This window comes from Rhinoraja longicauda, chromosome 6 (assembly GCF_053455715.1).
Source record: "Rhinoraja longicauda isolate Sanriku21f chromosome 6, sRhiLon1.1, whole genome shotgun sequence".
NCBI classification, from domain to species: Eukaryota; Metazoa; Chordata; class Chondrichthyes; order Rajiformes; family Arhynchobatidae; genus Rhinoraja; species Rhinoraja longicauda.
The window spans coordinates 77,745,949-77,758,606 of NC_135958.1; the positions used below are offsets into that span (position 1 = coordinate 77,745,949).

At 42.9% G+C, this 12,658-nt stretch overlaps 1 protein-coding gene across 2 annotated transcripts in view; it reads left to right on the top strand.

Annotated features, from left to right (window-relative positions):
- Positions 1-12,658, top strand: part of pcyt2 (phosphate cytidylyltransferase 2, ethanolamine) — a 44,848-nt gene that overhangs the window by 8,462 nt on the left and 23,728 nt on the right. For both annotated transcript variants that reach the window (XM_078401395.1, XM_078401394.1), the window contains exons 2-5: positions 1,218-1,306; positions 3,229-3,390; positions 3,608-3,674; positions 6,684-6,768. In XM_078401395.1, coding sequence (XP_078257521.1) covers positions 1,218-1,306; positions 3,229-3,390; positions 3,608-3,674; positions 6,684-6,768 — 403 coding nt within the window. The remainder of the gene's footprint in view (positions 1-1,217; positions 1,307-3,228; positions 3,391-3,607; positions 3,675-6,683; positions 6,769-12,658) is intronic.

The window sequence follows — 12,658 nt, forward strand, 5'->3', positions numbered from 1 at the left end:
CAGCCTCTCAGGAGAAAAGGAATAGGTGATGCTTCGGGTCGAGAACTTTCATCAGACTCAAGAAAGGTCTTGACCCGAAATGTCACCTATTGTTTTCTCCAGGGATGTTGCGTGACCTGCTGAGTTACTTCTGCAGGATGTGGCTGGATTAGAGGTAGTTGTTATATGGAGAGGTTGGACAAACTTGGATTGTTTTCTCTGGAGCATTGAAGGCTTGCACAACTTTGCAGAATGCCTCCGCTCGGGCAACCTTGAACTATCCGTCATCAGTTTACTTTTTCATTCCACTTCCATTCAGATTTTTCTGTGATAAGCTTCCCACATTCTTTAACAATGCCGTGTACAAGCTTGAGGAACAGCATGTCATCTTTTCTCTGGGCATGCCGCAACTCACAGGATTTAATTTTGAATTTGACAATTTTGGGTAACTGCCTGCTCAAATGAACAATGAGGTTGAAAGCTGATTATGTTGCTTTGTGTTATTAATAACAGGGTGTGAGAACCAAGCAAGTTAAGCAGTGCTAATGGAGAGAGCAAAACAGAGTAAATCGCAGGTAGATGACTGGTCAGTTCTGATGCAGATAGATAGGAAGCGAGTAGGTAGCGCGGAGGGGGATAACGCACACCAGCCTGGAACGCACTACCTGGAGTGGTGATGGGGGTGGATATGATAGTGGAATGTAAGAGATTTTTAGATGGATATGCAAGGAATGGAGGAATATGGATCATGTGCAGGCAGATGAGATTAGTTCATCTAGACGCCATGTTTGGCACAGATTGTGGAACCAAAAGGCCTGTTCCTGTGCTGTACTCTTCTATGTCCTATTTCAGAGGGAAATACCAGTTTAGCAATTCTTGCTGCTAATCATTGAGGTAGTACTAACGATGAATAATCAATTATTGATCATCAATGTCTCTTATTTTAGTTTTTTTTTAAATTAAAACAATAGTAAAGGTATCACAAAATGCTGGAGTAACTCAGCAGGTCAGGCAGCATCTAGGAGAGAGGGAATGGGTGACGTTTTGGGTCGAGACCCTTCTCCAGACTGATGTCTGAAAACAGTAGCAATATCAGTGGGAGCTTTGTAAGTGAATCAGGATGATGTGATTTTAAAGTTTTGAGCTTCCTGTGAGCCATTTAAAACTTTTTGATAAACCGCTCTGTACCTTTTATTAATGTGGAGAGTTTTATATTAATATATTTATCTGTATTTCAGCTATGATATGGTGCATTATGGACACTCCAATCAGTTGAGGCAAGCTCGTTCTATGGGTGACTATCTTATTGTAGGAGTACATACAGATGGTAAGTTGGAAAACAAATCGCTCCTTATGTATTACATATCATTACTCGGTCTCAGTAATTTGAACATAGACAATAGGTGCAGAAGTTGGCCATTTACCCCTTCGAGCCAGCACCGCCATTCAATGAGATCATGGCTGATCATCCACAATCAGTTCCCCGTTCCTGTCTTCTCCCCATACCCCTTGATTCCGCTAGCCCTAAGAGCTCTATCGAACTCCCTTTTGAATGCATCCAGTGATTCTGAGGCAGAGAATTCCACAAATTCACAACTCTGTGTGAAAAAGTTTTTCCTCGTCTCAGTTCTAAATGGCCTACCCCTTATTCTTAAACTGTGGCCCCTGGTTCTGAACTCCCCCAACATTGGGAACATGTTTCCTGCATCCAGCATGTCCAATCCCTTAATAATTTTATATGTTTCTATAAGATCCTCTCTCATCCGTCCAAATTCTAGATAATACAAGCCCAGTCGCTCCATTCTTTCATCAGTTGACAGTCCCGCCATCCCGGGAGTTAACCTTGTGAACCTACGCTGCACTCCCTCAATAGCAAGAATGTCCTTCCTCAAATTAGGAGACCAAAACTGCACACAATACTCCAGGTGTGGTCTCACCAGGGTATAACTGCAGAAGGTCCTCTTTGCTCCTATACTCAACTCCTCTCATTATGAAGGCCAACATGCCATTAGCTTTCTTCACTGCCTGTTGTACCTGTATGCTTACTTTCAATGACTGATGTACTAGGACACCCAGATCTCATTGTACTTCCCCTTTTCCTAACCTCACACCATTCAGATAATAATTTACCTTCCCATTCTTGCCTCCAAAGTAGATAACCTCACATTTTATCCATATTATACTGCATCTGCCCACTCATCCAATCTGTCCAAGTCACTCTGCATCCTCATAGCATTCTCTTCACAGTTCACACTGCCACCCAACTTTGTGTCATCTGCAAATTTGCTAATGTTACTTTTAGTACCTTCATCTAAATCATTAATGTATATTCAAACAGTATTGAACTCTCATCTGTGGAATTCTCTGCCTCAGAAGGCAGTGGAGGCCAACTCTCTGAATGCATTCAAGAGAGAGCTAGATAGAGCTCTTAAGGATAGCGGAGTCAGGGGGTCTGGGGAGAAGGCAGGAACGGGGTACTGATTGAGAATGATCAGCCATGATCACATTGAATGGCGGTGCTGGCACGAAGGGCCGAATGGCCTACTCCGGCACCTATTGTCTATTGTCTATAGTACATTTCTGAGCAATGCAAAAGACATATTCATGTTTGTATATAAAGCACCTCTGATTATCAATTTAGTTTATTGCCACGTGTACAGTGAAAAGCTTTTGTTGCGTGCTATCCAGTCAGCAGAAAGACTGATTACAATCGAGCCATTTAGTGTATAGATACATGATTAGAGAATAATGTTTAGTGCAAGGTAAAGCCGGCAAAGTCCGATCAAGGATAGTCTGAGCTAACTGTGCCCTCTGGACATTTCTCTTTATGATTAAAGCATAGAATCATGTGCATGTTCCACAGGTACACGAGTGAAAACCTAAACTGGAGAGACAGTTTGGTACTGCACCCGCTGAAAGAAAGGGTCTGCTTTGTACAGCACCTTTCACAAATTCTCAACATCCCAGTGTCTTGTGGACACTTAGCCACGTTTTAATGTATAGTCACTATCACATTGTTAGGGACATGTCAGCTGTACACAGAAAAAGCAACGAAATAGTGACCAGAGAAATAGTCTGAAATAGTAATCAACCATAACGTCATAATATATTAAATGGCTATTTGGTAATAGCTAGAATTTGAAAATATATGTTGCCAAGATGTAATTAATTTTCTTTTCACCCCCATTTTTACAAACAAAAGGAAGGTTAAGAAAACTAATAATTGAACCCTCCGTGGTATGTTTTCAGAGGAAGTGTCCAAGCACAAAGGCCCACCTGTATTTACACAGGAGGAACGTTACAAGATGGTCCGTGCAATCAAGTGGGTTGATGAGGTCATCGAGGGCGCACCATACGTAACAACACTTGAAACACTGGATAAATACAACTGTGATTTCTGTGTCCATGGAGGTATGTTGTATCAAATTATTTGAAACAAAAATGGGCCAACTTCTCTGATGCTTAAGGTGGTGTAATGATGATCAACTATTTAATTTATCTTGAAGCTAGTTGCATTTTCTACTGAATTTCAGTGGGAACCATTAATTTCAGGCCAGGTTCTTTAGGTATTTTGTTCAGTTGCTTTCTTGCTTATAGTCTAGTGACAATTTTAATGTTTTCTTTGCAGATGATATAACATTGACTGCTGAAGGAAAAGATACATATGAAGAAGTAAAGAAGGCAGGCAGATACAGGTAGCAGTATAAGTACAAAGTTCCACTGTTTTCCCGATTTTGTTAGAAATAGATTGTTGTTCCTTTATTGTTGCTTGATCTAAATCCTGGAACTCTCGATGTAACAACATTGTGGGAGGACTCTTAGCCAAAAGACAGCAGAGAATCAAAAAGTTTGTTTTTTGTTACTTTCTCAAGAGTTGGGCAACAGGTGATGACTTCACCAGTAATGTTAAATAAATAATGTGGGCATATCTTGTGAGGAATTGCCAAAGTGAGTTGTAAAATCGATGTACATTCATGAATAAATTCATGAGTATGTGTATCTGACATAAAAATTACAGTTTTTGAACAATCCCAACTTAAATTAATATAATAAAAACATGCATTATTTACTCACCAAGTGAAGTACAAGATTCTCAAGGGATTTGGCAGAGTGAACTTATCCTCTTGTGGGAGGTTGCAGAATTAGGGGCTACTGTCTCAAAATGTGTACACACCCATTTTAACACAAAGAGGTGGTGACTTTGTTAGTCTTTGGCGAGGAAGGTCATGAACTCGGATAATATGAAATCTTTATGGGTAGAGCTATGAAATACAAAGTGGCAGAAAATGCTAACAGGAGTTGTATATAGACTCTCAAACCGTAATGGTGATGTTAAGTTTGGCATTGTCAAATTATCACTAGTGTGTAGGATAGTGTTGGTGTACGGGTGGTCGGTGCAGACCAAAGGGTCAGTTTCCACGCTGTATCTCTAAAGTCTAGTCACTTGGCCCCTTGATAACAATTCTTAGAACAATCCCATCAATCCAATATCCGTACTTATTTCCCTGCAATCTTTTCTTACATGCCCATTTCACACATTCCTGATTCCTAATACTTCCACCACCCTCCTCAACTAGGCATAATTTACAGTAGCCAATTAATCTGCTAAATAACACATTTTTGGGATGTGAGAGGAACTAGAGCAGCCAGGGGAGACCTGCAGTGTCACAGGGAGAACGTGCAAACTTCACACACATAACATTGGAGGTTGTCATTGAGCTGTGAGACATCTACACTGACTGCAATACCATTGTGATGCCAGCGTAATATATTCTGTTTCAAGCAGAGATTGGGTTGGTGAGGTTTCAATCCATTGAAGTATAGAAGCATGAGAGTATATCTCATAGAAACCTAAACATTGCTAGCTGGGCTAGATAGACCAAATACAGGTACTGATGTAGTTTAGGGCGATCTTGATATTTTTGCGTCTTAAAAATCTCCTGAACAGTGGGTTTGTCACTGGCACTTGACTAGAAATAACATGGCTCATTAAGTAGCATTGGCACCATGCTCCATAGAATGCATCAATTAAGTATTAAAGGACAAATTGCTAACTGGGTGTTGTCACCCATGTCCTCGGTGGTCATCTCTCGTCCAGGTGCATTGTCATCGATGAGCAGGTTTTCATCGTCCAGGTTATTCCTCATGTATTATTGGTCAATGAAGGAGGGGAGAAATGTCATGATATCCTCTTGGAAGAGCAGTACCCATCATGCATACATTATTCTTGGATAGCCATAACATTGGAAATTTGACCTTTGAGTATTCCTTCGGTCCCCTCAAAGTAATCCAGATTAAGAGAATCTTACTTTGGAACTCAATATTGGTATTGCCCCCAAGGTGCACAATAATGTGATTTTTGGCTATGTTGAAGTCTGGTGCAGTTTCCTCACCCCTCGAATTCACTATGCACAAGGGTATTTTCTTCCAAAACAGACCCATTTCATCTACATTAAAACATTTGTTCAGGATAATAGCCAGCTTCATCAAAGATTTGTTTCAGCTCCTTAGGGTTTCCTTGCTGCCTCCCTTACAAGACAAATATTATGTACATTTGCATGCCTCTTGAAACATTCAAACCAGCATTGAATGTTTTGGCACTTTCAGAAGTTTCAAAATTACGCACTCCCCCGTACTTCTTGTACTTTCAAGTCTTGCCATTAACAGTGTAGCCTTTTCAAGGATCATTCACAAACTCAGACACATGTAGCTGCTCTGATCTTTTGATTGCATACCTAACCTATTTTCCATTCTCTCCATTTTAACATCTCAGTCCAACATTCTCTTCCATAGTTAATATTTTTGCTACACCTCAAGAGGTGTACTTTCAACAGCCAATTTTGTCAAGCGGTACTGGTTTGTTTCAGTATGTATTTATATGAATGTGCAAACAGCAATCTATTTTAGCTTCATTATCAGTCTACTAGATAGAAATCTTGATGGACACAGCATTCCATGAATTTAAATTGCCACAAATTGGTAATATCACAATTACCCCTCTCGATCCCCTAACTTAAGAAAATTATTAAAGTGTAAACTGCATTGTATATCAAGGAAATTTACCCCAATTAATCAATTGTACTGCAGCAAAAAATATATATATATATATTGTAAATTAAGGGATACCACTGTATAGTATCCTAAATATAGTTAAATGCCCCCAAAGCAGTTCACAGGAGCATTATCAAATAAAACTGGACATTGATCAATAGAAGATATTAGGACATTCAATCAAAAATTAGCCAACTTTTAAGAGCACAGAGAGGTGAAGTGGTTTCAGAAAGGAATTCCAAAGAGAGACAAAGTAACTGCAGGCACAGCAGCCAAAGGTAGCGGGATAAAAATCAGCAAACCATTACTCTTGTTTGTAGTATGTCACAGAAATGGGGCGGAATTTGAAAGCAAGATTGTAGATTTTTTAAATGAAGGTGTTGATTAGGATAGATGGTCAATCAATGGGTACTGGAGTCGTCTTTGAACGGAACGAAGTGCAAGTTAATCACAAGGAGCAGAGGTATTGATGAGCCCAAATCTCCAGACAGAGCAAGATGGAAGCCAGCCAGAAGGGTGTTGGAATGGTCAAGGGTAGAGGAAGCAAGCACATGAATAAGGATTTCAGTAGCAAAGAAGCTGAGGGAAAGGTTTAGTTTATATGGGTTAATTGAATGACAGTGCACATTTTAGTTTCTTTTCAAATCTTTCAGAGAATGTAAACGCACACAAGGTGTTTCTACTACTGACCTGGTTGGTCGAATGCTCCTCCTGACTAAAGCTCATCACAGCAGCATTGTGAGTAAACTACATAATTTCTTTTTTTATATAACAAGGATCTGCAAATGCTGGTTTATACCAAAGATGGACACAAAATGCAGGAGTAACTCGTCGGGTCAGTCAGCATCTCTGGAGAATATCCCAAAGCGAAACGTCACTGTGGTGTATTTACCATTTTGAGTTTTGTGTTTTGGCAGCTGAGCCTTGCCGTAGTTCCGGGTATAAAAACGGTATCGGTATTGGTCCAAAAACACTAACCAAATCCACCCAAAACTTCATCCTCAACATTGATGGTCTCCCAGTATCCACCTCACCTCACATCCGGAATCTTGGAATCATCCTTGATCAAACCCTCTCCTTCGACAAACACATCAAACACATCACAAAGACAGCCTTCTTCCACCTCAAAAACATTGCCCGTCTCCGTCCATCCCTCTCCTCCACAGCTGCAGAAACTCTCATCCACGCCTTCATCACCTCCCGTCTGGACTACTGCAACAGCCTCCTCTATGGCGCACCCTCAAAAATCATCAATAAACTTCAATACATTCAAAACTCCGCTGCCCGTCTACTCACACACACCTCGATCCGTGACCATATCACCCCCGTCCTTTATAAACTCCACTGGCTCCCCATCCCCCAGAGAATCCAGTACAAAATCCTCCTCATAACCTACAAAGCCCTCCATAACCTGGCCCCATCCTACCTGACCGACCACCTCCACAGGCACACTCCCACCTGCACCCTCCGCTCTGCCGCTGCCAATCTCCTATCCCCCCACATCCGGACCAAACTCAGATCCTGGGGGGACAGGGCTTTCTCCATCGCTGCTCCCACCCTATGGAACTCACTACCCCAAACCGTTAGAGACTCCTCCACACTCACCACATTCAAAACATCGCTGAAGTCTCACCTGTTCAGTACTGCCTTCAACCACTGAAGGTCACCTCACCTTCTGTCTCCTTTCTCTGTTCATTTATTTATTTACTTATTTATCTATTTATTCATTTCCCTATGTTCTCAAAATCTCTGTAAAGCGTCTTTGAGTATATGAAAAGCGCTATATAAATAAAATGCATTATTATTATTATTATTATAAAGCATTGTGGGATACCTGATTACACTCTCTGGTGGTGTTGAAGTAAAGCAGCCATATGTTGTATGCTAACCTGTCTCACTCGTCGATTCTTATCATAATACACCACAGTTAAAGTTGGCGACAAGGATAAAACAAGCAGAAAATGCCTATGATAGGTTCCATAGAGGATTTCGCCCCGAAGACAGAGTCTTGGTCGGCGTATGTGGAACGTTTAGAGCAGTTTTTTGAGGCTAACGACATTGCAGTGGAGAAGCAAGTGGCTACTCTGTTAAGTGTGATGGGAGCATCTACATATGGTCTGTTAAGGAACCTGGTGCAGCCGCTGAAGCCAAATGATAAGTCCTACGATGACATTGTGAACATTTTAAAGACTCATTTTGAACCCAAGCCGTTGCTTATTGCGGAGAGATTCCGCATTAACCGATGCAACCAGCGGGCGGATGAGTCTGTGACCAGTTACGTTGCGGAGCTGAAACAGTGTGCAGTTAACTGAGTTTGGAGCGACGTTGAACGAGACGCTTCAGGACCGTTTTGTCAGTGGGATTTGTAACGAGGCAAGCCAGCGCCAGCTGTTGTCGGAGTCCAACCTGACTTTTGCACGGGCATTTGAAATCGCCCTCAGCATGGAGACTGCGGAGAGAGACACGCAGCAGCTGCGGGAACATGAGGTACGTCCGAACCAAGTGCATAAAGTGGATGCGCACACGGCTAAGCAAACAGGGAGGAACTGCCATAGATGTAACGGCAGAAATCACAGCCCACAGGTGTGTTGCTTTAAAGACGCAAAGTGTTACAACTGTGGTAAAACCGGGCATATTAAAAGGGCATGCAGAGGAAAAGTGGCGGCAGCACCGACACAGAGCAGATATAAACGACAGACTGATAAAAACACAAAGTATGTGGAGGCAGAAGAAATAGTGTTGCCAATGTTTTCATTAGTAAATGGCAACAACTGTAAACAAGCATACAGGGCATGTTTTGTGGTTAATGGCAAAGAAGTCAAACTAGAAATTGACACCGGAGCTGCCGTGAGCATTATCTCAGAGGAGCTGTTTCAGACCACCTTTTTAAAGCAACCACTAGGGCTTGCTGAAGTCACACTGAAGACATACACAGGGGAGGTTATTCCTGTGTTGGGACAGTTTGAAGCCACTGTCAAATATGAGAGTCAGAGTGAGCAGCTACCAATGATTGTGGTAAAGGGAGCAGGACCAACTTTGTGTGGAAGGAACTGGTTAAAAAAGCTCACCTTAAACTGGAAAGAAATTAAACATGCCAGTGACAAGTCTCATCAGAAAGACATAAAGCATATTAAGGCGATGCCTCACCTGACATCAATACAGGATGTACTGGAATTACACGTTGAAGTGTTTAAAGATGAACTTGGCACTCTGCGTGATGTCAAAGCAACAATTCTGGTGGAACCAGGGGCCCGCCCAAAGTTTTGCAAAAGCCGTCCACTGCCATTTGCCATGAAAGCACGAGTGGAGGCTGAATTGGACCGACTGGAAAAGGCCAACATAATTACTCCAGTCAAACATAGTGAATGGGCAGCACCCGTTGTTCCTGTTGAAAAAAAGGACCATACCATCTGTCTGTGTGGAGATTACAAACTCACTGTAAACCAAGCTGCCACTACAGAGACTTATCCATTGCCACGGATAGAGGAGCTGATGGCAACCCTCAGTGGAGGAAAGGTGTTTTCAAAGATCGACCTCGCCTCAGCGTACCAGCAGGTACTTCTGGAGGAAGAATCAAAAAAACTGTTGACCATTAACACACACCGAGGCTTATTTGTCTATAACAGACTGGCTTTTGGTGTGAGCGCAGCACCCTCCATCTTCCAAAGAATCATGGAGAACCTCCTGAAAGATCTGGATGTAGTGGTGTATCTGGATGATCTCCTCATCACAGGAAAAACTGAACGAGAGCATCTGCAAAACCTGCATAAAGTGCTACAGAGACTGCAGGAGAGCGGACTGAGAGTCAGGGAGTCAAAGTGTGAGTTTGGGAAGAAACAAATCGAATACTTGGGTCATGTGTTAAACAGCCAGGGCATTCAGCCGACACCGGAGAAAGTCAGAGCAATAAAGGATGCACCAGCCCCCACCTGTGTGAAAGAGCTGAGAGCTTTCTTGGGACTAGTGAATTATTATGGACGGTTCATGCCCAACCAAAGCACCGTGCTTGCTTCCCTGTACAGGTTGCTGAAAGACCAGGTGTCGTGGGAGTGGAAAAGTCGAGAGCAGAAAGCTTTTGACAAGTGCAAATCGCTGCTCACAAGTGACAAGATCCTGGTGCACTATGACCAAAAGCTTCCTCTCACTCTGGCTTGTGACTCCTCAGCGTATGGCATTGGAGCTGTCATACAACACAAAATGCCTACAGGGGAGGAGCGCCCCATCGCCTTCTCATCACGCACATTATCCCCTGCTGAGAAGAAATATTCTCAGATTGAGAAAGAGGGACTGGCGCTCATTTTTGGTGTAAAGAAGTTTCACCAATACCTGTGGGGGAGGAAATTCAAACTTGTGACTGATCACAAACCCCTGCTAACACTGTTTGGAGAACACAAAGGCCTGCCTACCATGGCTGCAGCTCGAATCCAAAGATGGGCAATAATACTCTCTGCCTATGATTATCACATTGAGTACTGTGCTTCAGAGAAACATGGTAATGCAGATGGCCTCTCAAGAGTTCCGCTGCCTGACACAAACGACGCAGGGACCACAGCCGTCACTGACAGCGTATACACACTGTTAACTGAACATCTTGAGCAGGCTCCACTGAATGCAGACCAAGTGGCACGTGCAACATGCACAGACAACGTGTTGTCAAAGGTGCTGAAATTTGTCATGGACGGCTGGCCTGCTGAAGTGGATGAGACTGAAAGCTTTCCACACGCGTAGATGTGAACTTTCAGTAGAGCGAGGATGTGTCCTGTGGGGCACCAGAGTGGTGATTCCTGAAAAGTTGAGAAAAACTGTGTTAAAGGAGCTGCATTCTGGCCATCCAGGAATTGTGAAAATGAAAGCACTAACACGCAAGTACGTATGGTGGCCTAAAGTTGATGCAGAGGTGGAGCAAGTTTGCAGAGCATGTGAGTCATGTCAATTGGAGCAAAGGATGCCTCGTCAGGTGCCTTTGCATCCATGGGAATTTCCTGGCCAGAGCTGGAAAAGACTACACATAGACTTTGCTGGTCCATTTTTGGGACACACTTTCATGTTGGTGGTGGATGCTTACTCCAAGTGGTTGGAGGTGTTTAAAATGTCTAGCATCACATCACAAGCCACTATCACACGACTGAGAAGACTGTTCGCAGCTTATGGATTGCCGGAGCACATTGTCACGGATAATGGAACGCAGTTCACGTCAGAGGAGTTTAAAAACTTCATGCAGCAGAATGGAATCCTTCATTCTACAAGGGCTCCTGGTCACCCTGCCTCGAATGGCCTGGCAGAACGGTACGTTCAGTCATTCAAGGGTGGAATGAAAAAGCTGACACACATCGCAATGGATGTGGAGGACAGGGTCTCCATCTTTTTGATGCAGTATCGCACCACACCAAACTGCACTACTGGTCAGTCACCTGCTGACCTGTTTCTGAACAGACACGTGCGCACCCGTCTGGATTTCATCCGTCCGGACACAGCAGCCGCTGTTCGTAAAAAAACAGTACAAGCAGAAGTTTCACCATGACCTCCGTGCAGCAGACAGGTGTTTCTCAGTGGATGACCCAGTGTATTTATACAATACGGCTGGGGGAGGACGCAAATGGATTCCTGGAGTCATAGTGGATCAAACAGGACCGGTGTCTTACAAAGTACAAGGAGAAGACACCGACATCACCTACAGGAGACATGGAGATCAGCTGAGATTTAGAGTCATGGGAGATGGACTGGATCAGGACACTGAAAACTCAACCACTGACACTTCTGCACCAAGCCAACCTGCACAGCCGGAGGACATGTCATCATGCAGCGAGCCAGGGACTGTGGACCGTACAGCTGCAACTGCTGCGCCACTGAGTCCACGCCGATCATCAAGGGTCAGGAAGCCTCCAGACCGCTATGTCCCTTAAGCTTCATTTTTTTTTCTTTTTTTTTTTTTCTTCATTAATATGAAAAGTCGAAAAGTCGAGAGCAGAAAGCTTTTGACAAGTGCAAATCGCTGCTCACAAGGGACAAGATCCTGGTGCACTATGACCAAAAGCTTCCTCTCACTCTGGCTTGTGACTCCTCAGCGTATGGCATTGGAGCTGTCATACAACACAAAACTCAAAATGGTAAATACACCACAGTCACCTATCTATTTTCTCCAGAGATGCTACCTGACCCGCCGGGTTACTCTAGCATTTTGTTTCTATCTTTAAAATTTATTTATTTTAATTTTATAATGGAGGAAATCTGAATCCATCTGTAGTCCCACACACGGAGAGCGAAAAACAGGTTGAAATATCACAAATGGGTAGATGTTACAAATTAATTATTTGAGCAAATTACTCTAATTCAGCAAAATAAAACCTTCTGCAAAGTGTGCCTGTCAGTACTGTGCTAATGTTAACACATATTACATGTAATTAATGTTAACAATATTACAAGGTCTAGCTTGTCTGAATAGAATCTCAACATGATAATACTGATATTCTTTGCTCAGTGCAGCAAAGTTGCGATGGGGCTCATAGCAAATCAAATTCTGCTATCTCTTGTTTCGCTCTGATTAATGTCAAAGGGAAACAATAAATGGAGCAATATCTCTCAAAAGGAAGGGACAATTGGCGATAACAAGAAAATTACACATGAGGAA